The sequence below is a fragment of the Vipera berus genome (genome assembly GCF_964194415.1).
Source record: "Vipera berus genome assembly, chromosome: Z".
Classification (NCBI taxonomy): Eukaryota; Metazoa; Chordata; class Lepidosauria; order Squamata; family Viperidae; genus Vipera; species Vipera berus.
This window is the reverse complement of record NC_138205.1, coordinates 50407849-50434261: the sequence shown is the minus strand read 5'-3', so window position 1 is coordinate 50434261 and position 26413 is coordinate 50407849. Positions and strand designations below refer to the sequence as shown.

The 26413-nt window shown below is 40.0% G+C and overlaps 1 protein-coding gene across 2 annotated transcripts in view; it reads left to right on the top strand.

Annotated features, from left to right (window-relative positions):
* Positions 1 to 26413, top strand: part of TANC2 (tetratricopeptide repeat, ankyrin repeat and coiled-coil containing 2) — a 382196-nt gene that overhangs the window by 47666 nt on the left and 308117 nt on the right. For both annotated transcript variants that reach the window (XM_081344806.1, XM_081344805.1), the window contains exon 2: positions 6792 to 6890. In XM_081344806.1, coding sequence (XP_081200932.1) covers positions 6824 to 6890 — 67 coding nt within the window. In that variant the 5' untranslated portion in view covers positions 6792 to 6823. The remainder of the gene's footprint in view (positions 1 to 6791; positions 6891 to 26413) is intronic.

Genomic DNA, 26413 nt, shown 5'->3' with positions numbered 1-26413 from the left:
CCAAACAGGAACGGAGACCTGCCGAGGTTTGGGGACGTTTGGGGAGGCGCCCAAACCTCCCCAAAGGTCGGCAGGTCTGCGCGGAGGAACGGAGACCTGCTGAGGTTTGGGGAGGTTTGGGGAGGCGCCCAAACCTCCCCAAACAGGAACGGAGACCTGCCGAGGTTTGGGGAGGTTTGGGGAGGCGCCCAAACCTCCCCAAAGGTCGGCAGGAGGAACGGAGACCTGCCGACGAGCCTTGGCCACACAGGGTATTCCTGTGTATTCAGGCTTGCAAAATGGCGGATCGAGCCTCTGCTGGCGGCAGAGGCTTGCAGAACGGCGGATCGGCTTATACTCGAGTCAATAACTTTTTCCAGTTTTTGGGGGTGAAATTGGGGGTCTCGGCTTATACTCGAGTCGGCTTATACTCAAGTATATACGGTATTTGGTGTATTTATGAAATCACATGTTACTTGACTCTTAGGGGTTATTTCTCACTGAGATCTTTCTTCTGCTGCTTTGAATTATTTTTCATTTTCGGCCTCACATTTCTGATTGTGGTATTTTGCAATAAGTGTAAGAAGCTGCTTATTTCCCAGTCTGTAGCATAGGGCTTATGCCACAGTGGTAAGGTAATGAGAAAAGGTTAATCATTATGGATCAGGTATAGTAATTATTTAATTCATATTTCATAGAATGATTCTTATATGCACATTACCAGCTTTTCTACTGAAAAAATTGAAAAAAGTCAGTTAAAGGAAAAGAGAACACATTTTGCTGTTTTTTCTCCAATATTATCATTGCCCAGCACACCCACTTTTCTTCAACATAACATTATAGATTGCTGATCTTAGGTAAAAACTTGTCTTTTCTATAACTAAAGAATTTCAGTTACATATACAGTTTTTCTTTTTCCATTTAATTGTGTTTGATTTTTGGAAAATGCCTGGACAAGTCCCTGTAATTTTCTTGGCAAGGTTTTTCAGAAATGGTTTGTCACTTGTGTTTGTATTATATTAAATTTCAGTATGACATGGTCACTTTTACCCAAGGTAAAAGTGGGATGGAGGGTTTGTTGTCACTGTGTGTTGGGGGGAGAGAGCACGGGGGGAGGTTCAGCTAATCTCAATGTACACATGTTGTACTTTGACAATAAAGGTTTATTATTTTATTATTTATTATTATTTCCTAAGACTAAGAAATAGTGACTAAGCCAAGATCATGCAGCTGGTTAGAGCCTAGGGCCTGATTAGAACTCACACAATCTCCTGGTTTCTAGCCTGATGCCTTAACTATTAAATCAAATTGGTTCTGTATGTATAAGTTACTTATCCTATTTAATCATAGAAGCAATAGTACATGAGGGCAGGTATGACATAGTTGGCATTACAGAAACCTGGTGGGATGAAACCCATGACTAGAATGTACTGATGGATAGATACAAATTGTTCAAAAGAAATAGATCTACAAAAAGAGGAGAGGGAGTTGCATTATATGTAAGAGCACACTACATATCTACAGAAATGCACGTGATAAAAGATAAAATCCCTCCAGAATGTATATGGGTCAGTATAAAAGGGAAAAAAGTGACATTGCCAAAGGTGTATATTACAGGCCATCCAACCAATCAGAAGAAATAGATGAACTGTTTGCCAACCAATTAACAAAATTATGTAGGAAGCATACCACAGTAGTAATGGGAGACTACAACTATCCAGTTATCAACTGGGAGACAAACTCTGCAGCGAGCAGGAGATCAAACAGATTGTTAACCAACCTAACTGACAATTTTATCATCCAAAAGGTGGAGGAGGGAACTAGAAATAAAGCTATGCTGGACCTAATTCTTACTAACAGAGAAGAAGTGATCGAGGAAGTTGAAGTTGCTGTCAACCTTGGGTAAAAGTGACCATGTCATACTGAAATTTAATATAATACAAACACAAGCAATAGAAAATAATCCATCCAGAGTCTTAAACTTCAAAAGAGCTGATTTTAACATATGGAGAGAGAATCTAGGAAAGATTCCATGGACGAAAATCGTAAAGGGCAAAACAACCCAAGAAGTGTGAGAAACTCTGAAAAATATGATCATAAAAGCCCAGTCCACCACAATACCACTGAAAAAGAAAAACAAGAAATTCAAGAAGAAACTAGCATGGCTGCACAAAGTGTTCTCTGACAAACTGAAAGACAAAAAGGACAAGTACAAAAAATGGAAAGATGAAGTCAGGAAAGGAAAGGCTCTGAATGAATGAAGACTTGCAACAGAAATCAAGGACAATTTAAAAAATTTCTTTCAACATATTGAATAGCAAGAAAAAAATCAAGGAAACTGTATGTCCACTAAAGTAAAAGTCCCCAACGTTTGGGCACGAGGGACCAGTTCCATGGAGAGAGGTTTTTCCGTAGACTGCAGGGTGCATGGTTTTATGTATTGCCTGCAGGTGCCGCCCAAAAAGCTAATACAATCCTGGCTTGTATAAACAGAGACATAAAATCAAGATCACACAAAGTATTAGTACCGCTTTATAAAACCCTAGTAACACCACACCTGGAATACTGCAACCAGTTTTGGTCACCATACTACAAAAAAGATGTTGAGACTTTGGAAAAAGTTCAGAGAAGAGCAACTAAAGTGTTCAAAGATTAAAACACACTAAGAACAGCTGCAGGATTTGGGTTTGGCTAGTCTAAAGAAAAGAAGAAATAGGCATGACATGATAGCAGTATTCCATTATTTGAGGGGCTGCCACTATTCTCCAAAGCACTAGAGAGCAGGACAAGAAACAATGGTTGGAAACTGAGCAAAGAGAGAAGCAACCTGGAATTAAGAAGAAACTTCCTAACAGTGAGGACAATTAACCAGTGGAACAGCTTGCCTTCAGAAATCGTGGGCACTCCATCAATGGAGGTTTTTATGAAGAGACTAGACAGTCACTTGTCTGAAATGGTATAGGTTCTCCTGTTTGAGCAGGGGGCTGGACTAGAAGATCTCCAAGGTTCCTTCCAGCTCTATTCTATTCTCTTTCTCTTCATCCTTCGCTCGCAAAAGCCCCTCACAATTTTCTCTCTCACCCTTTGCTTGCAAAGACCCCTGGCGTGTTCTCGCGTTCTCACCGTTCTCTTGCAAAAGGCTCTTGCGCTCTCTCTCTAGCCCACAGGTCGGCAACCCGTGGCTCTGGAGCCTCATGCGGCTCTTTCAGCCTTCTCCTTCGACTCCCAGTCATCCTCCGCCATTTGCAGAGAGTCTCTCTCTCTCTCTCTCTCTCTCTCTCTCTCTCTCTCTCTCTCTCTCTCTCTCTCTCTCTCTCTCTCTCTCTCTCTCTCTCTCTCTCTCTCCCTCTGTGTGTGTGTGTGTGTTTGTGTGTAACTCATGCTGTCCTCCGAGAAGCTGACATGCTTATTGGGTGGGGCTCCTGCCTTTGCTGCATCTACACAGGAAGCAGCAAAAAGCAGCAGCTCTCAAGGACAGGAGAGCCACAGCTTGTCCAGAACAGCAGGTGAGGAGAAGATCGGAGAGAGGGAGAAAAAGGGAGGGAGGGAGGGAGAGAGAGAGAGAGAGAAAGAGAGAAGGGAAGTGCAAGTGCCTCTCTCTGTCTCTGTCTCTCACTCACACACACACACACACACACACAACACACAAACACTGGTGGGGGAAGAGGACTGGCAAACCAAGGGCAGAAAAAGAGGGAGGGAGGGAGAGGGAGGAAGAAAGGAAGGGAGAGGGAGAGAGAGAGAAGGAGAAGGGAAGCACAAGTGCCTCTCTCTGTCTCACACACACACACACGCGCGCGCGCACACACGCACACACACACACACACACACACACACACACACACACACACACTGAATGGGGGAAGAGGACTGGCAGACCAAGGGCAGAAAGAGAGAGAGGGAGGGAGGGAGAAGGAGAAGGGAAGCACTAGTGCCTCTCTCTGTCTCTCTCTCTCTCTCATGCACGCGCACACACGCACACACAAACACTGAGTAGAGGAAGAGGACTGGCAGACCAAGGGCAGAAAGAGAGGGAGGGAGAGAGAGAGGGAGAAAGGAAGGGAGGGAGAGGGAGAGAGAGAGGGAGGGAGGGAGGGAGGGAGGGAGAAAATATGAATATATGTGGTTGTCCTTACTGGACTTTTAGTAAAGAACATTTAATGAAATATTTTGATTTCTTTTTTAATTAGGAGATGAGGTATGGGGATAAATATGCTGTATTTAAAGATGATAGATAAGCTACTAAAATTGTTTTTACCTGTTCGGATGAAGGAGAAGGTTTTTTCCCCTCTCTTTCTCCTGTCCTTTTCTCTCCCCCCCCCCCGCAATTTTTTTTTTTCTATTTTTCTGTTTGTAGTTTTCATAGTTTTGCACTGGCTTTTTATTTCATAAATACAAGGATGACTCAAATAGACACTTGCATATTTTATTTGAAAGTAACCTTCAACCCAGCGTCTTCTTTTGGGGAGTTCAAAATGTTTTTGTTGCATGCAGAAATAAAAATTTGTTTTCTTTGTAGCAGTTCATTGAGTTTATAAATGCAGCACACTATAGTTTTTTTATACATAGCATAAAGGTAAAAAACAATATATGCAGTGTTATCTTCATTTTAGATATCAAAAGGGTTTTGCGGCTCCCAGTGTTTTCTGTGGGAAACAGGTCTTTGAGTGTTTTAGGTTGCTTACCCCTGCTCTAGCCCTTCACTTGCAAAAAGCCCCTCGCGTGCTCTCTGTCTCTCAGCATTTGCTCTCAAAGGCCCCTCACGCTCTCACCCTTCACTTGCAAAAGCCCCTCATGCTTTCTCTCTCTTACTCTTCCCTTGCAAAAGCCCCTCAAACTCTCTCACCCTTTATTCGCAAAAGCTCCTTGATCTCTCTGTCTGTAACCTTCTCTTGCAAAAGCCCCTCGCACTCTCTCATCTTTTGCTTGCAAAAACCCCTCATGTGCTCCATCTTTCATCCTTTGCTTGCAAAAGCCTCTCGTGCTCTCTCTATTTCTCTAACCCTTCTCTCTTAAAAGCCGCTTGCACTCTGTCTCTCAACCTTGGCTCTCAAGACCCCTTGTGCTCTCTCAACCTTCACTCACAAAAGCCCTTCAGGCTCTATCTCTCTCTCACCCTTCGCTCGCTAAAGCCCCTTGTGCTCTCTCTCTTATCCTTCACTCACAAAACCCCTCGCTCTCTCTCACCCTTCGCTTGCCAAAGCCCCTTGCACACACTCTCACTTTTTGCTCAAAAAGCCCCTCAAGCTTGCTGTCACTCTTCGCTTGCAAAAGCCCACCCTTCACTCGCAAAAGCCCTTCATGCTCTATCTCTTTCTCACCCTTTGCTCACTAAAGCCCATTGCTCTCTCTCTCACTCTTCACTCACAAAATCCCTCGTGCTCTTTTTCTCACCTTTCGCTTGCAAAAGCCGCTTGCATGCTCTCTCACCCTTTGTTCGCAAAAGCCCCCCTCTTTCTCTCACACGTACACATACACTTCCCCAAAAGTCTTTCCTTTCTGTCTCTGTCACCACTTCTCTGACAAAACCCCTTTTTCTTCTGACTTTCTCTGGCGCCTTTTTCCCCCCTCTCTCCTACCCAAACTGCCTCCTTTTATATCCTCTCCTGTCTTCGCCCTCCCCTTTTCTTTTCCGTGTGTGCCGAAGTGTCGATCCTGGGACCTTTGTCTCACCCCAGCGGCCCTGCAGTTCTCGATGACTCTCTTATGGCAAGTCCTGTGCTGCACTGCTTTAGCTCATTCCCTCCCCCGCTACACTTGTCTAGGCTAGGTAGGGCCGCGTACCACCTGCCAAGAGCCAATGTACCACTGCATACCACTGGTTGTAAAGCCGATATAGGTTCTCCTGCTTGAGCAGGGGCTGGACTAGAAGACCTCCAAGGTCTCTTCCAGCTCGATTCTATTCTGATTTTGATAGTCTACATACAAAGAATAGCAAGCTCTTATACCCAGAGATGGTATAAAGCAGACATGTGAAACTGATGTGCGACGTATTGGGACTGTTTTGCCATTGCCAGCAATGGGTTGGGCATGGCTTCCACATGACGTGTTCGGCCCGTGGGCCAGCAGTTTGACACTCTTGGTATAAAGGCATGTTTTTTCTCTGTAATTTATCTTTGGGTTGTAATCTGTAAAAAATCTTACTCAGTTATTCCTATGGCTTTTGATTCTTCTTCATTTATTTATTTACAAATGGTCTGAAAAGATAAAAGGTAAATCCAATCCGTTTGTTGATGCTCTTGTATTTTCAAATAAGCATAACATTTCAGAACACATTCAAGAGTAGTATAATATTGAAGAAATGTTTGTTTATTTCGTTAGTGTTCATTTGAAGTATATCGGTTGGTAAGTATATTTGTAATTGAGTTACATAACATGGGTCCTTTTGAATTACTGTAAATGAGTTCCACTAGCTCATCTTTAGATCCAATAGCTCTTCCAGTAGAAGATCATTCACCACTGGTCATTTTCTGTTTATATAGGTTTGGCACTCATGATCACCTGTGTAAGACATGGGCTGTCTGCAGGAAAACTATATTGTTAACAGCATAGGGGAATAACTTGCCAGTTTTACCTAATTTGCAGAATCCAGTCATGTCCCAAATTGTAAACAGATGAAGTGGAACAGAATCTAGAAATACCTAAGTATAGTTAGCCATGCCTGGAAGATAGAAAATCTCTTATATAATACTTTATTCAAAAACTAAGGAGTTTTTAAATGTTGGATTTTGGATGTTACCTTATTAATATAAAGAGCTGTTAATAATGACCAAAAATTAGTTAATGGATACATTTAATTTTTTTTTATATAGCTTCTGGGTCGTGCTGATAGACCAGAACAATCATGTTTCGGAACAGTCTCAAGATGCTTCTTACAGGTGGTAAATCAAACCGTAAGAACAGATCCAGTGGTAAGTAGAAGGAGTGTCTTGATGCAGTGCAATCATCTTAATCCAAGGAATGAAACTATTTCTAAGGTAGACCCAGGTAGACCTCATAGTAGCATTGCTCCTCTTGAAATAATGCTTACTTTGCTATTCATTCATTCATTTATTCATTCATTCCGCTGCCTCAATCACTGCCTCAACTGCTGAAATAAACTGTAGGTAGCTTGTTTTAAGTGATTATAAAAATATTAGGATCATCAAAAAAGATAATTAAATGTAACCGTATGTTGGGAATAATAACTAATTTAAAAGAACTAAAATGATATCACAATAGACTACTAGGGAATAAGTCATTACACATTTGGTGGAAGAGTTTTATGAAAGCTCAATAGATAAGGGTCATTCTTCTATAAAACAGACTGCTACAGAGAAGGGATACCTCCTAGATCTTGCAAGGTGACAGTGTTTTAAAGCTGGGATCTAATGTATACCAACTTTACCAGATTTTACAGCTTGGGTAGAAATTATGGAAGAAAGACAAGATAATCAGATCCTAAGTTATAAAGGACATTATAGGCGATAATCACTACTTTGAATTGCAATCAGAATTATTCTTGTAACTGTCCAGAGCAGAGATGTTACATGGGCAAAATGAGGAATAGCATAATTGCTTGTAATGCTGGATTCTGGAACGATTGTAGCTTCTGGGTGTTGTTTGAGGGTAGCCAAGTAGAAGGTGACTAAGGCATGTGTAGTTGTAGAAGTTCCTCTCAAACCTGGAAAATGAATTTGTGCAAAAGCACAAAGTACTGGCTGCTACTTGCCCATTGAGTAGGAGTCAAGACTCCAGGAAAACTTTTAAATTAGATACATGTTTTACCTAGGAAACTGCTACCAAACCAAGAGCTCAAGATGGTAAATCCTTGGCTTGAAATCTAGAGCACTCAGTCTTGCTAGAATTGAGGCTCACAGCCTGTTTCTCCCCAAGAGGGTTGATATGTTATACAGTTGACAATGTTAACCAAGAACTTTATTCACTTCCTTAAGGCTCATGAATTCTTCTAATAGGGCAAGACCTATTCAATGCAAAGGGAACTGCCCAGCCAGAGTCCAACTTCAAATGAATCAGAATAATTTTATCCATCAGATTCTTATACTATTCCTCAATTGTACAAGCATTCAATCAGTCTCTTTCATTGTCTTTCCCAGCAGCACTGTAGGCATGTCTCTATTATGATGTCTCATTTCCTAGAGCTATTCATAAAACCAAGAATTCCCTCAGGATCAGCTCACTCACTCTGATACTGAGGAGTTTACTCTGAATGTACCAGGCATCAGTAAGCAATTTAGCATCTGAGGCTGACCCTGCCAACTGTCATCAGAAGTATATCTAGGATGAGGACCAGGATTTTGAGTGATTGTCAGTGCCATTCTCCATGCCAAGCAGGTCAAAGTTCCTCTATGTATCTCCTTGCCTGGCATCTCAGCCTTTATTGGCTGCCACTTGACAGAGACTTTACATAAGACAAACTCCTTTGGTACAATCATTCTATCTCAAGCTTTGTACCCTTTGCCTCCCAAAATTCTATCACTCTGAAACTGGACTGGCTGATGACTTAGATATAAAATTTAAACCTATGAACTATGAATTGGTAATACTTTTGCCCACTGCTTTGGATCTCCATGTTTGGAACTTGTTAGTAAGCTGGCTCATGTGTAATTGGGATTTTGCTGAGGTGCTTGCAAACACACTCTGCCTTCTATTGCCTATACTTGCTTTATCCAAACACATTCTGCCTTCTACTTCCTATACTTGCTTTATCCAGAAGTAAAACCTTTGCAAACTAACATCTGTGTTTCCCTGTGGTTGGCCTGGAACAGGATAAGCATATAGAGAAAGGCCACCTCTTGCAATCCTATTGATCGCTGCTAATACTCCAAAGATTGATCAGGGTTTCAGATAAACTGCCCAGCAAAGAATCAGAAAACTCCTGATTATCATTTGAAAACCATCAAGCACCCAGCAGGGTGGAGTGATTTAATAGCTCCCATCTCCTTGCAGGGAACAGCAGCACCAGAAAACTCCAAAGCTATCAGCAAGTTGTCTGACCATAAAAAGGAATAGATAATAATGGTCTTAGCTCTTAGATCACTTTGCATTCACCTGAAATAAAAACCAGATCAGTCTTCCGACCCTTGTTGTGCTTTGAGTGCTCAATAATCTGGGACATGGCCACATGTAGCCATTTTAATATAGCCTTAATATCCATGTAGGGTGAATAATAAATAGGAAGAAAGAAGCTAAAATAAATCTAAACATTAGACATGTTTTCATATGATGATTTTATAATTTTCTCTCTTGGTTGCAGATCCATTAATATAACATTAAGAAATGAGATTTAAATAGATCTTTCTTATGCACATCAATTTGGAACCAGAATATCTTGCATTGAATATAATTTACTTTTTAATAAACTTGTTAAGGTCAGCAGACTTTTTATTATGCCCTTGAGAAGAGGGCAGTTGCTGTCAAAAATAAAGTAAAATAAAATAAAATAAAATGCTCCAAAATCATAGCAATATGAAATGCTGAAAGTTTACAATATTTTTGTCAGGGTCACCTGAAATGTCTCAGTATTCTTGGCAAAAAGTTAAATCTCATTAGGCTGGGTTATTTTAATTTTGTAGTACATTTTTATCTTACTTTGGCCTCACAGTGCCATCCAGGGCTGTTCGCTCAAGGAATCTATAGGAGTGAAGAATTTAGTCATCAGGAGTTATGTTGTAATTTAGTTTCATAATATTTCTATATGTTTCTGTTTTTCATTTGGTGAAACTACTATTCTAGATGAACAAATTGCACTGAAGTTAAATTTTGAATTAACCTAACATTATATAGTATTAGTTTGCCTGTTGGTAACCTGTAGCCTACCGTATTTTCCGGCGTATAAGACGACTTTTTAACGCATGAAAATCTTCTCAAAACTCGGGGGTCGTCTTATACGCCCAGTCGCCTTATACGCCGGAAAATAGTAAATCCTCAGGAGCAGAGACGTTAGTGGAAACGGACAAATCCAGCGCTCGAGAATGGCGAAAGACAGCCTCCTCATAAATAAACTGACCAGCCCAACCGAGGCTGAGGCTCCAGCTTACCGGTGTGCTAGGGCAGCAGACCCCCCCCCTTTTTTTTTGGAAGGGAGTGGGAGTCAAGCGCGTGCCGAGCCGCCAGCGCTCGGCGAGCACGAGAGCTCAAAGGAGCGCGGGAAGCCAGGCAGAGGCCGACCTGACATGTTTGCGCAGAGCTGAGCTTCACCTGACCCTGGGAGTTTGACTTCAGGGCGTGGTGCCATGGCCAGACCTACAGCAACACCTGCCCGGGAAGGCGCAGCTCGGGAATTGCGATAGGCAGACCGCAGCGGAAAGCTGGCGCTGGGGCTTCAGTAACCTGGGGTCGCCCCTCCACCCTGAAGTAGAAGGCAGCCTACTACTAAATGAAGCAGGGCACAGGCTGATAGAATTTTGTCAAGAGAATACGATGGTCATAGCAAACACTCTTTTCCAACAACCCAAGAGACAGCTTTACACATGGACATCACCAGACGGTCAACACAGAAATCAGATTGACTATATGCTCTGCAGCCAAAGATGGAGAAGCTCTATACAGTCAGTAAAAACAAGACCAGGAGCTGACTGTGGCTCAGACCATGAGCTTCTTGTTGCAAAGTTTAGGCTTAAAATGAAGAAAGTAGGGAAAAGCGCTAGGCCAGTCAGGTATGAATTAAATCATATCCCTGTTGAATATACAGTAGAGGTGACAAATAGATTTAAGGAATTAGATCTGATAGACAGAGTGCCTGAAGAACTATGGACAGAGGTTCACAACATTGTAGAACAGGTAGCAACCAAAACCATCTCAAAGAAAAAGAAATGCAAGAAAGCAAAATGGCTGTCTGAGGAAGCTTTGCAAATAGCTGAGGAAAGGAGGGAAGCGAAAGGCAAGGGAGAAAAAGAAAGATATGCCCAATTAAATGCAGAATTCCAAAGAATAGCTAGAAGAGATAAGAATGCCTTCTTAAATGAACAATGCAAAGAAATAGAAGACAGCAATAGAATAGGGAGGACCAGAGATCTTTTCAAGAAAATTGGAGAGATGAAAGGAACGTTTCATGCAAAAATGGGCATGATAAAGGACCAAAATGGCAGGGACCTAACAGAGGCAGAAGAGATTAAGAAGAGGTGGCAAAATTACACAGAAGAACTATACAAGAATGAGCTTAACGTCCCTGACAATCACAATGAGGTGGTCACTGACCTCGAGCCAGACATCCTAGAATGTGAAGTGAAGTGGGCTTTAGAAAAGCTGAGGAACAACAAAGCTAGTGGAGGTGACAGTATTCCAGCTGAGCTATTCAAAATCTTAAAAGACGATGCAGTAAAAGTGCTACACTCAGTTTGCCAGCAAATTTGGAAAACTCAACAGTGGCCGCAGTATTGGAAAAGATCAGTTTACATTCCAATTCCAAATAAAGGCAGTGCCAAAGAATGTTCAAACTATCGCACCATTGCACTCATTTCTCATGCTAGTAAAGTTATGCTTAAAATTCTACAAGCTAGACTCCAGCAGTATGTGGATCGAGAACTACCAGAAGTACAGGCAGGATTTCAAAGAGGCAGAGGAACTAGAGATCAAATTGCTAACATACGCTGGATCATGGAGAAAGCTATGGAGTTCCAGAAAAACATCTACTTCTGCTTCATTGACTATGCTAAAGCGTTTGATTGTGTGGATCATAACAAACTGTGGCAAGTCCTTAAAGAGATGGGCATACCAGACCATCTTATTTGTCTCTTGAGAAACCTATATGCGGGCCAAGAAGCAACAGTGAGAACTGGACACGGAACCACTGATTGGTTCAAAATTGGGAAAGGAGTCCGGCAAGGCTGTATACAGTCGCCTTGCCTATTTAACTTATATGCAGAGCACATCATGAGAAAGGCAGGGCTAGATGAATCAAAAGTTGGAATTAAGATTGCCGGAAGAAACATCAACAACCTAAGATATGCAGATGATACCACTCTAATGGCAGAAAGTGAAGAGGAACTAAAGAGCCTCTTGTTGCGAGTGAAGAAGGAGAGTGCAAAGGTTGGGTTGAAACTAAACATTAAGAAAACCAAGATCATGGCATCCGGCCCTCTCAATTCCTGGCAAATAGATGGGGAGGAAATGGAGGTAGTGACAGATTTTATTTTCCTGGGCTCCAACATCACTGCAGATGAGGACTGTAGCCAAGAAATTAAAAGACGCTTGCTCCTCGGGAGGAAAGCCATGACAAATCTAGACAGCACACTAAAAAGCAGAGACATCACCCTGTCAACAAAAGTGCGTATAGTCAAGGCTATGGTCTTCCCAGTTGCAATGTATGGCAGTGAAAGGTGGACCATAAAAAAGGCTGAGCGCCAAAGAATTGAGGCCTTTGAACTATGGTGCTGGAGAAGACTCCTGCGAATCCCTTGGACTGCAAGGCAATCAAACCGGTCAGTCCTAGAGGAGATCAACCCTGACTGCTGTTTAGAAGGCCAGATCCTGAAGTTAAAACTCAAATAGTTTGGCCACCTAATGAGAAGGAAGGACTCACTGGAGAAGAGCCTAATGCTGGGAAAGATTGAGGGCAATAGAAGAAGGGGACGACAGAGAATGAGGTGGCTGGATGGAGTCATTGAAGCAGTAGGCATGAGCTTAAATGGACTCCAGAAGATGGTAGAGGACAGGAAGGCCTGGAGGAACATTGTCCATAGGGTCGCGATGGGTCGGACACGACTTCGCAACTAACAACAAATAGATGTGGATTGTATATATAGCTCATATTGTGTTTGAGTTTTGAATTTCACTTAAATAGTACCCAAAAATACATTCATCAGCGACAATATTTGCGTCGCTGACAAAGAATCCTGATGGTGGTGAAGTGCAGAAGAAAGTTCTAAACCTCAAGTTGATTTTAAAAGGAAGATAAAGTTTATAACATTTCTCTCCTTTCTGAAACTTTAACATTTGTTATAAAGTCCAAGTTTTTCCTACTTGACTAATGAGACAGAAGATTGAATCTTTTACACAGTTACCTCCATTGTGTAGTTAGTATGATGTTTCAGCCAAGAATATTATTTTTCTTTTAAGGGTCACATATCTTTGTTAGCTTTGCTAAAGTCGGACACAACTGGACAGGTGAAACATTTTTAACATGTTCGCAAGTTATCAAATATTCACAAAAGATGTGGATCCCAGTCTTTGGCAGTTATGTCTTTTTAATATTTTAATTGTATCTAAAATTATTATGGCTCCTTTCATGTGGGACATAAACTTGCTGTCATTCCAAAATTTAAATTCTTTGTAGCATTTCACAAGCAAAGCAACCAATATCAGCTGTCAAGGTCAGTGAAAGTCTGCTAATATATCTCAATATTTACTGCTATGACCTTGTAATTCAACTTGTCTGGATTTATTATTTCAACAGTCTTATTATATGTTTTTTTATAAGAAACAACATATATGGTCATCAACAATTTACATAGTTGAAAGCAGGATTCTTTAATACTATGAATATACGTTGAATTGTAATAATGAATTAGGAAAGAAAATTGAGTTGGATTGGTTAGCATAACTGTTGAAGTTGCTGGAGAACAAAGATTATTTTGTTTCTTTGCTTTAGTATACAGAAATACTTAATTGATATACAGAAATACTTAATAAAAAGTATAAAATATCAGCATACAAAAGATAAAAAAGCCCTAATAAGCAGGCATATACATAGAATGAAGGCTATTGCTAAGCACATTTGATTTGTGCTTAGATTGTAAGCCGCCCTGAGTCTTCGGAGAAGGGCGGGATATAAATGGGATTAAAATAAAATAAATAAATAAATAAATATAAATAAATAAAATTCAGAAAAGGAAAAAAAGAAACAAAATATATACCTGTATACTTAAATCTCAGTTCTTAAGCAAAAACTTGACCACGTGGAAAAATAATGATCATTCCATTATACAATAAAGACCCAACTCATACATAAACAGCAAACGTCATGAATTCATAACTGTAAATGTGGGTGGTGCTATTGTTTCATTATGATTTTAGGAAAAGCTGTCTTATTCTACCACCTCTTATAATATTAGATAACACAGTATTAACAGTAGAAAGATTCAAGTTTCTGGGTTCTATAATCTCCCAGGACTTGAAATGGACATCTAACGTTAGAACCATCATTAAAAAGGCACAACAAAGAATGTCTTGGGTCACCTCAGAAAGCTCAGATTGCTCAAGGATTTACTGATACAGTTCTACAGAGGAATTATTGAGTCTGTCATTTCTACCTCTATAAATGTCTGGTTTGGCACAGCAACCAAACAGGACAGGTACAGACAGGTACAGACATCAATGGATAATTATGAATGCAGAAAAAACAATTGCAGCCAACCTGCTTTCCATTGAGGACCTGTATACTGCACGAACCAGAAAGAGGGCAGAGAAAATATCCACAAACCCCTCACATACTGGACATAATTTCAACTTCTCCCCTCAGGATGCTGCTATAAGGCATTGCATGCCAAAACAACTAGACACAAAGATAGTTTCCCCCCCCCCCCATGCCAATACTTAACTCTGGGGAACACTTAACTCTGGGGAACACTTAACTCCCACAAGACTTGTCTTATGCCTTAAGATGTATAGACTATATTCCTGTTATCCTTGTCAATCTTCCTCACCTTCTCATCTTTCCTACTATCTTCTCCTATTGGCATCTTATGATTTTTTTGTTTGTTGTTTGTATCTTATGATTTATGATTGTATCTTATGATTATGATCTATGACTTATCACTTTGTTGTTTGTATGTAGCTTATGCACTGGAGACATTCCTTGTGTGTCCAATCACACTTGACCAATAAAGAATTCTATTCTGTTCTGTTCTGTTCTATTCTATTCTATTCTATTCTATTCTATTCTATTCTATTCTATTCTATTCTATTCTATTCTATTCTATTCTATTCTATTCTATTCTATTCTATTCTATTCTATTCTATTCTATTCTATTACAAAGTTTTGAGACATGATTAAAAATAAATATTAGAGATGTTATGCAAACATGTCATTTCATTTCATTATACTGGAAAGTGAAGTTCATACCTAGGTTTTTAAACATAATTTGAAACAACCAATAAACATGGATACTATTTTGCTTACTTAGTTTATCTTAAAATTTTAAGAACATAATAATAATAATAATAATTACAGGCCGAAAGCCCTAATAAGCAGGCATATACATAGAATGAAGGCTATTTCTAAGCACATTGGTTTGTGCTTAAATTGTAAGCCGCCCTGAGTCTTCGAAGAAGGGCGGGATATAAATGGGATTAAAATAAAATAATAATAATAATAATAATAATAATAATAATAATAATAATAATAATAATAATAATAATAATAATAATAATAATAATAATAATAATAATAATAATAATAATAATAATAATAGGAAAGAACAGTTGGGAAACCCAGTGGAACATAATAAAACTGCCTCTTGGATCAAAGATATCCAAAAACAAACAAAACAAAATGGAGAATATTGTAATAACCACTGATATGGTTGCAAAACAAGTAAAGATGGTCAAGAACTGGGGTTCATCTGGTCTGGATGAGCTGCATGGATACTGGTTGAAACACCTCACCAGCCTTCATCACCGCATGGCCACTCAGCTTAATGAAATGCTTCAAAATGCCACAAGTGAAGAAGTGTTAACAGCTGGTCGAATATACTTGATAATGAAGGACCCAGAAAAGAGCACAGAACCAAGCAACTACTGCCCAATTACTTGTCTGCCAACAACATTCAAACTTTTTACAAGAATACTGGCAAATTCAGTGTTCAATCATCTGATGGAAAACAGTTTGTATCCAGTAGACCAAAAAGAAAAAAAAATCAAGAGTAACAAAAGACCAGCTGCTCATTGACAAAATGGTACTCAAAAATGCAAAGCGACGGAAAATGAACTTAAATATGACGTGGATTGACTACAAGAAGGCATTCAACTCATTACCTCACAGCTGGATTAATGTGTGTTTGGAAAACTTTGGAATCAGCAAAAATATCTGAACATTTTTAAAGCAAATATGCAAAAATGGAAAACAGTCCCTACAGCAAATGGGGAGAATGTTGGTGAAATCAACATCAGATGAGGAATCTTCCAAGGGGACTCACTTTCACCACTACTGTTCAGTTTAGCATTAATTTCATTGACAATAATTTTACAAAACACAAAATTGTGATACCATATCTCAAGCCAGCATGGCAAGATAAACCTTCTACTATACATGGATGAGTTAAAACTGTATGCGAAAAGCCACACTGAACTTGAATCAATACTCAGTGCAGTTCAACTGTTTAGCAGCTACATCAGAATGAACTTTGGACTTGGAAAATGTGCTATATTATCCATGCTATGAGGAAAAATGGGAAAAATAGAAGGAATAGAACTGGGAAATGGAAGTATTGTGTAAGTATTGTCCAAAAACTTTGCAAAATACATCAAGAAATTACAGGTTCCTGCAATAACTCCAGCAATGCTACAAAGAACTGCGCTACTCGGAACATCTTACATTTTAAGGAGATACCTGATTGATACCTAGGATGCTGGCAGCAACCCATGTCAACCATTAGTGCCAGTAAATTTGAATGTTCGGTTGATTGAGGTTCATGTTTAATGAATAAAAGTGATGATGATGATGATGATGGAGAAAATACCGTGAAGGCTATCAACCCCTGGGCAATTCCAGTCACTAGATACACACCTGGAATAGTGGACTGGACTCAAGCAGAACTAAAAGCAATGGATAGGAAGACCAGAAAAATAATGATAATGAATCATGCCCTTAATCCATGCAGTGACATTGGCAGACTCTTATCTACCAAGGCAAATAGGTGGACGTGGAATGCTGCAAGCACATCAGATGGTTGAAGAAGGAAAAATGGCTTTGGAAGAATATCTGAAGGACAATGATGAAGATGCACTGAAATTAGTATATCAGGAAGGCTTACTGACTACTGGAGAGACCAAACTGGCCTACAAGAAAGACCAAATGAAGAACAGAGTAGAGGCATGGGAAGACAAAGCACTACATGGCCACTACACTAAAAAAATAACTGGGAAAGCAGATAATAACAAGACCTGGCAATGGCTAAGAGCAGGAAAGTTGAAGAAAGAGACCGAGGGACTAATTCTGGCTGCAGAAGACCAAGCCTTAAGGACAAATACATACAAAGTCAAAATTGAGAAGACAGCAACAGACAGTAAGTGCTGCCTATGCAAAGAAGCTGAAGAAACAGTGGACCACCTGGTAAGCTGCTGCAAGAAGATCGCACAGACTGACTACAAGCAGTGGCATGACAAAGTAGGAACAATGGTGCATTGGAAGATCTGCAAGAAATATCATTTGCCTGTAAGCAAGAACTGGTGGGATCATAAAATAGAGAAAGTCATAGAAAATGATAAAGTTAAACTGTTCTGGGACTTCAGAATTCAAACAGACAAGCACCTGCAACATAACACCCCGGACTTAACAATTGTCGATAAGAAAGACAAAAAAGTCTGGATAGTGGACCTGGCAGTGCCTGGAGATAGCAGAACAGATGAGAAAGAACTGAAGAAGATAACAAAATACAAAGACCTACAAATAGAAATAAAAGACTGTGGCAAAGGCAAGCAAGGGTAGTACCAATAGTAATAGGTGCCTTGGGTGCAATCCCAAAACAACTGGAGCACCACTTGAACACCATTGGCATTGACAAATTTGCCATTAGTCAATTGTAAAAGGCGACCTTACTAGGAACTGCTTCCATCCTGCGACAGTATCTATAATATCATCAAACATCCACATCTGCTTATCCCAGGTCCTTGGTAAGGACTCAATAGGCAGACAAAAATGCCAAATCCAGTCTGAACATCTGGCTGACTGTGCAATGATCAATAATAATAATAATAATAATAATAATAATAATAATAATAATAATAATAATAATAATAATAATAATATCTACTGATTTATTATTACAAACTGATTACAAGGCTAGACATGACCAAGTTGCTAAACTAATCCACTGGGCATTGTGTAAAAAATATGACTTGCCTGTGTCCGAAAAGTCGTGGGAACATAGGGTGGAAAAAGTTGTCGAGAATGAGAGGGTGAAGATCTTGAGGGACTTCCGAATACAGACAGATCTCCATTTGGAACATAACACGCCAGATATCACAGTTGTAGAGAACCAAAGCGTACAAAGCAATTGATATCGCTGTACCAGGAGATGCCAGAGTCGAAGAAAAAGAATTGGAAAAAATTACGAAATACTGTGACCTGGCCATCAAAACTGTGCGATTATGGATGAAACACGTAACAGTGATACCCATTGTCATCAGGGCACTGGGAACTATGTCCAAAAACTTTGCAAAATACATCAAGAAATTGCAGCTTCCTGTAATAACTCCAGCAAAGCTACAAAAACTTGCGCTACTCAGAACATCTTACATTTTAAAGAGATACCTGGTTGATATTTAGGATGCTGGCAGCAACCTGTGTCAACCATTAGTGCCAGTCAATTTGAGTGTTCAGTTGACTGAGTTTCATGTTTTATGAATAAAAGTTTAATATAATAATAAAGTTGGAAGCGACCTTGGAGGTTATCTAGTCCAACCCCCTGCTCAGGCAGGAAACCCTATACCACTTCAGATAAATGGCTATCCAGTCTCATCTTAGAAACTTCCAGTGTTGTAGCATTCACCGCTTTTGGAGGCAGGTTATTCCACTGGTTTATTGTTCTGTCAGGAAGTTTCTCCTTAATTCTAGGTTGCTTCTCTCCTTGATTAGTTTCCATCCATTGTTTCTTGTCTTGCCTTCAGGTGCTTTCAGCAACTGTTCCTTATATGTTTTAGCCTCCAGAAACTCAACCATTGATAAGATGGTATGTTGTAGTTCCTTATTCCAAAATTATTGTGAGTAAATGATTTGTGTCATATCAGAAGTGTTTCACTATAATATCAAAGAGGTGATGTGCAGAAATAAAAATAAAAATGAATGCCTAGTGATAAAAGTGAAAATTAGGACAGTTAAAACCCCACTATCTTATCATAGTGGTAATTTAGATGAAAATCTGGAAATCCTTAATAATTTCTAATATTCTTGAAAAATCTTTAAAATACGAACCTGGAACTCTGCTAAATATATTCTAGTAATACAATTCTTGCAAACAATCTCATTGGGTGTTTTAACCATCTATTTATGTCACTTTAATCGGAGAAAGATAATTTGAAATATTTACATCTACAAACAGAGAAATTATTCCTGGATAATTTTTCTAGCATATTTAAAATAATTCAAACACTAAGCAAATTCCCAATTTTTACAAATTTTCATAAATAAATTAGAACTATGACGAATGTAAATAGATATATTAGAGTACAGAAAATCTCTTGCTTCTTCATTCAAATCCTCAGTTTCGGCCACTTGGGCTGTATTTGTTTGCTCCCCCATTGTTTTGTGATTGTGTAGGTTTGCATCTCACTTGAAACTTGAGGGGAGGAATTTGTCTTTGTTTCTACCATTTGAAAGAGGTTTGTCCCGTTTCTGCCTAATAGTTTATTCTACTTGACTTTGGATGAGTTTGTAACAAGTGTTTGCCATGGAAATTCCATATCAAGCAGAGAGCCAACATACTGTAAGCAGATTCTGATTAATTACTCTATTAGTCTTCTTTAATTATTTAGGATCTTCATTTGTATGATGGCTTAGATCAGAAGGGTCCATCTTCTGTTCCCTTTATTCCCTTGTACTCTTGAAGTTGTGCCTTTACTTTTTATGTGTAGATAATCTTAATTGTTGCAGTAATATAATGGTGGTATATAATTTAATTGGGGCACATTAGCCTAGTCATTAAGACTCTGGGCTTGTTGAGTGGAAGGTTGGCAATTCAATTCCCAAGCACCGTGCAACGGGGAAAGCTCTTGTTCTTGCCCCAATTCCTGTCAACCCTGCATTTCAAAAGCATGCAAATGTTTGTAGATACATAGGTACCACTTTGGTGGGAAGGTGGCAGCACTCTGTGCATCTTGCCATCTAGTCATGCTGGCCACATGACCATAAAAACATCTTCTGACAATGCTGGTTCCCTTGGCTCGGAAATAGAGATGAGCACTGCCCCATAGAGTTGTTCACAACTGGGCATATAATCTTTATATAATCTAATGTGTCAGAAAAAATATTTTTCTTTATTGGGAGTAAATTTTGAAAAAGTCAGTAGAAGAAACAGTTGTTGCTCTTTATTGCTTGCAGCTTGTGTAAAATTTCTTTCTTTTTTGGGGGGAAGCTAGGGAATAGGTAGTACAGGGCTAAGCAGTATCTCTACCTTTTGTCTCTGATTATGATTTTCCTCTGGTGATATACCTATTTATTACTTATATATTTTGTGGTGGTTTAGGCCTGACCTCAAGTGTAACTGAATAAAGTCTCTTTCTCCTATTGAGTATCACTGCCATGAATTTGTACTCTTTTCTAAGCATCTTTCACGCCCCAGACTGAGGCTAGCCTCTGCATATCAATAAAGGGGAAATACAGCACCAATGTTTCTAAAAAATGCATAAGGACAACTTTCATTTTTCTCAAGAATTTTTATTCTTCAAATTATTAATGGCAAGTTTAAAGGTTAGTGTAATTGTATTGTGTTTGCAGTGATTGAATAATTATACAATCTGTCTCAGATCACTATAATATATTTGATATTATAGCAATTGCATGAGAAAATGGGATAATCACTTCTTTGTTAGGCCAGTTACCATGCTTCATCTTGTTTACAATAAGTAGCAGAACTCTCTTTGGAGGGAGAAAACATGAATTTCCGCTTACTTCAGTAGTTGTATATTTAACCCAAGTGGTTGTAATACCACTTTTGAAAATGAGCAAGGTTCTTATGAGAACATTTCCCGATACCTTCTGTTTTCATTGTTCAGTCTCTGTGACATATCGTAGATCTCCTCAGCTGTTCTGTCTCTGTGACAATTACTATTTACAGTAGCCATTCAAGTTCCTTCAACTATACTACATACTGCTCAAAGAGGTGCTTAAACTAATGCAACTTCTTTGTTTTCTGCTTGTAGTTGATATGCAGCTAATAAACAATTCTTAGTCCCTAACTGCAGGTCAGACTCAAGATGGGAATTTGAATCTGTAACCTAAGAGTATACCCTTTCCCTCCAAAGTTATAACAATTCTTCACTTTTTGTCAGCTTTTTGAGATGGGCACGATCAAGAAACAGCAGGGATTGTTTTGATATCAATGCAGGATTATTTTGAGGTTTTTTTTTCATACTTTCCTCTTTCTCGGGACAGAATTTAATTGCTTCTGAAATGCTTTCTTTAAAGCTCTCTTTAAAGGTTCCTTCTGGATTCTCAAGGTCAGATTACTTCAAATCACCACCCCTGTAAAAATCACTTTCCCTTCCCATGCACAAAGATGGACCAGGCAATTCACATTGAAATGCAAGGGGCACAACATTGTCTCTCATTTGTCCCTCTCTCCCTCATTTACAGATGAATCTGGCAGCTTGCAATGATCAGGGTACCAGAGATTTTTTCTCTCCTTACATTCTTTCACTGCCACACTCAACTTTAGTTCATTTTTTTGTAATTATCCTTAGCTGTTGTGTTTTATTTTAGTCTGCATTGTTTTAAAAAAAGCCATTTTCTTTGACATGGTGTGAAGTTAAACAGTTTGGTTTTAAGGAACAGATTGTCTTATATAACATTTGTTTCCATCTCATGGCATGGGAATTTTCCTTCTGTCAAGAGGTAGCATTGTTGGACTGCACTTAAAGCATCAGTTGGCCTTTATATAGCCATGCCAGTTGGGAATGATTTATAACACATTTCCTAATTCTAGGATATTTTTTGATGTGAGTCTCATGTAAAAATGAAAGAAATCAAGATGCTACCCTGATAACCACCATATTTGTCCAAACCATCAGAAAATGCTGGCGGAGTGAGGTGGAGGCAGTGGAGCATCCCCTTCCCCATCTCCCCTCACTTCCCCAAAGAATCCCTTCACTAACCTGCTTTCTAGCTCATTCTCCGCCGCTGCGTGCAGGGCAATAAAAGAAGTCTGTGGGACTACCGGTAAAAAAAAAATTCAGTAAGACCTTCCAGCTTTGCGAGATTTTTTTTCACAAGAAGTTGGAAGTTCGGATTGATCTTTTTTTTCTCCCCATGGTCCCACAAGCTTCTTTTTGTTGCCTGCACACGGAGAATGGAGCTGGATGACAAATCCTTACCCCCCACCCCAGGGCAACCACATTCCTTCACTAACCTCCTTTCCATCTCCGTTCTCCGCGTGCTGCTGCCTCACTCTACTAGCATCAGGGCTCTGCAGGCCAAGTGGCCAAGGATACTGTTGGGGCTTCGTCTTCTACCCCCACCCCCCACCACCTCGCTTAATGGCTGTGTCACTGATGCATCACTCAGCCTCCTGCTTCATTGCGGTGGCGAGTAAGGAGGAGAAGAAGCTTTGTCCTCCACCCTCTGCCTCGCTCAGCCTCCTGCTTCATTGCGGCAGCAAGTAAGGAGAAGAAGCTTCATCCTCTACCCCTCCACCGCCACTTTGTCCTCAACCCCCCCAACTGCCTTGCTTAGTGGCTTTGGCACCAGTGCATCGCTCAACCTTCTGTTTCGTTGTGGTGGTGAGTAAGGAAGAGAAGAAGCTTCGTCCTCCATCCCCCAAACACCTTGCTTCACCCTCACCCTCCCCGCTTTACTTAGTGGCTGCGGCACCGATGCATTGCTTTGTCCTCCACCTCCCCATCATCTCACTTTGTCCTCCACCGCGCCCACTCCTGCCTTGCTCCTGCTCCATTGCGGCTACAAAAAAAAGTAAGATCTAACCCGTAAAGAAACCCTGGTGCTTATTTTGACGACCAAAAAAATATAAGACTGGGTCTTATTTTGGGGGAAACAGGTACATCCCTGCCACTCTGTCTCCAGTGCCCTTACTGCTCTTTGCTGCCATCTTCTTGCTCCTACTGCTGGTGAGGCATGCCTGGCCTGGGCCACAAGGGGCTGGCTTTGCTCAGCAAAAAAGAAAAAGAAAAATACAAAGCAGCTTAAATGGGTCAGAGTGCATTAAAATGCTCGCTTGTGCTGCTCTCTTGGATTGTTTGGAGATGGCTTTATGTTGAGAAAAAAGGGGAAAAGGCGGATGCAGACCTTTTCTTTTTCTTTTGCAGCCCAAAGCTCCTTGCAAAAGAACATTTTGGTGTGCTTTAGTCTCTTTAAACTGCTTTCCCCCTTTTTTGCAGTGCAAAAGCAGCCCCACATAATCCAGCAGTCAGGTTAGATGTTCCTGGTCAACAGCAGGAAGAAGTAGATGTCAGTGAAGGGCAACTGGGAGAATGGAACGCAGGGCAGCAGGGGTCCAAAAGGGCATAGATGGAAGGAGATTGGTGGGAGAGGCGAGTTGTAGCACCCCTGTGGTTATAAGTGTGGTCAGGCTGCTAAGTGTCTGAATTTTGATCATGTGCCTGTGGAAGGCTGCAGTGGCTGTAATTTTAGGAATAGGTTTTAAGTTCTTTCAGTGCTATCATAACTTTGAACGGTTGCTAAAGGAATGGTCATAAGTCAAAGACTACATGTAGACTCAACACTTTAGCATTAAAATTGTAAATGGTTGACATGTATCATCTTGTATCCTGTTGTAGTTGGCAGAACTAATAATTGTACTTGAAGTTTTGTGATGCTTGGTTATAACCATTGAGATTTCTGTATGCTTAATATGGACTACTGGAAATAGATGCCTAAATATTTAAGCTCTTTTAATTAATGATTATTAAGGGATGGTTATTGATTTTCCCCTGGCAGGTATAGTTGGGAAAAGGAATACTTTTGTTTTTGAATAATATATATCCAGTCCCTTAGTTTATCAGAATTTGAGGGTGTAGGTTTGTTCTCCAGCTTGTGAGTTGTTTTCTGAACATTTCATTACCAGGCTAGGTAACATCTTCACAGTGGAATTTAAGGGATGTCAGTGTCAGTGTTGTTCTCTTTATAAGGGCTTCATGTGGCCAGTAGGTCTTGTGATGGTGAGATCACATCAGGTGAGGGTCACATCAGGTCAGGATTTTGTTGTGGGTCTTGTGATGGGTGTGAAGGCTCATATGTGGGTATGTCAAATGAGGGTCTTGTGGTGGATCCTGTGATGGGGAGATCACGTCAGGTGAGGGTCCTTGGGAGGTGAAGTGCTGGTTGTGGGGGCGGGTGTTGCATGGGTTGGTTGAAGGATGGTGCTGTCTCTAGTTGGCTGTGTGATTGATTTGAATTCTGAGAGGTTCGTAGGTTGGTTATAGGTCAGTGTTGATGAAATTGCTGTAGAGTGCCAGGCTTCTATGAACTCACAAGTGTGGTGGATGGTAGTGTGGCTGATGATTTTTGTATTGCTCCAATCGAACTGGTGCTGTTTGGTGTCAGTGTGGGTACAGATTAGGGATTTAGGATGGTGATATTTGCCAGACTGTGTTCATGGCTCCTGGTTTTTAATTGATATGATGCTTATCCAATGTAGAATTGGTTGCAATTGTTATAGTTACTTTTATAAATTACATTGTTTCTTTCATCTTTCTCAGTCTTGTCTTGGTGGAGTGGTGGAGTTCCTGGTGGAGTGTGGCTGTGGGTTTGTGGGCTATTGCTATTCCTGGAGGTTGGAGAATTCTAGCAGTTATTTCTGACACCCCTTTTGTGTATGGTAGGGGTTAGTTTTTGCATGATGGTTAGCTATGTGGTGCATTGTGATTTGGGTGCTGTGTGTCAGAATATGAAGTTTTTTGGATTGCCATTGCAGAGAAAGACGTCAAGCAGCCATTTCTCTTCTGCTTTTCTTAGTATTGTGGTGCTGCAGTATGTCTTGGTCCTTCTGAAGAGGGTCTGGACACAACTTCTTTTGTGTGTGATGGGGTGGTTGCTTGCGAAGCTGAGGATCTGGTCCATATGAGTGGTTTTGCGGTAGACACGGGTTTCCAGTTTTCCATTGTCTCTAGCCTCTTTATGTCAATGTTGAGGAATGGGAGTCTTGTCTGTTTCCTCTTTGCATGTGAATTTGATCATGGGGAAAATGTTATTGAGTAGGTGGTGTATTTTTACAATTTGGGAGTGTTTAGTGATGATGAAGATGTCATCGATGTAGCATGCCCAGCATGGGTAGAGCTATGGATTTATTAGTATTTAGCCCCTGTCCAAAAATTACAGCAAAATCTTATCTTGGATCAGAGAAAGAGTAGTATCCTTATCAGTACAGAAAAAAATTGAAAATTAGTTTCTGATTTAATGAAGGATGGTATGAAATTCACATCACCTGAAGTATTCTATTAACATAAAAATTAAAGGGCTGGGGACAGACGGAATCCTTATTTTAAGACCCTTTTGGGTTGGAATTGATGAGGTTAAAGTACTATTGATATCACATTTAATTTTTACTGTAATCTATTTTCCATTCTAATTAGCTTTAAAAGCCAATATTAATAGAGGAGGCATCAATTTACTGCTATAGCTAATCCCAAAAAATCAGAATAAAAGCCAGTGACAAATATAGGTTCTTCAGGGGAACTTTTTTTTTTGCTAAATGTTGCAAAACATAAACTGAATTCCCCTTTTGAAATATCAGTAGTCGAGTCATCTAAGATATATAAGCACTAAAAGAGTTAATCTTCAACTTATTATTATTATGCTTTTATCTTTAGAGTTGAGCCAAGGTGAAAGAGCTTGTTAAAGCAAAACTTTGAAGCATTAAAATGCAGGGAAAGACTACATTAATCATTAGTGCTCTTATCTGGCATTAAAATCACCAACTAAAATCAGAGCTGAATCGAGAAAGTGAAAGATCAAATCCATATAAAATCTTCAGATAAATTATGGAAGAATCAGTCTATGAGTGGAAGGAGTTATGATTATATTACAAGAAACATATTAATCTGAAAAAATAAGGGTAAATATTTTAGAAAGCAATTTTTTTGTAGAAGGAACAAGTCAAGAAGGATAGCCATCCTATTAAAGCTAATATACACTTTACAATAGATAAATTTGCAAATGAAAAAATAATAAAGGTAAAGGTAAAGGTTCCCCCGCACATGCGTGCTAGTTGTTTCCGACTCTAGGGGCCGGTGCTCATCTCCATTTCAAAGCCGAAGAGCCAGCGCTTGTCCGAGGACATCTCCGTGGTCATGTGGCCGGCATGACTAGACGCCAAAGGCGCACGGAACGCTGTTACCATCCCACCAGAGTGGTCCCTATTTTTCTACTTGCATTTTTACGTGCTTTCGAACTGCTAGGTTGGCAGAAGCTGGGACAAGTAACAGGCGCTCACTCTGCTACGCGGCACTCGGGATTCGACCCGCCAAACTGCCGACCTTCTGACCGACAAGCTCAGCTTCCTAACCCACTGAGCCACCGCGTCCCTATGAAAAAATAATAGAACAA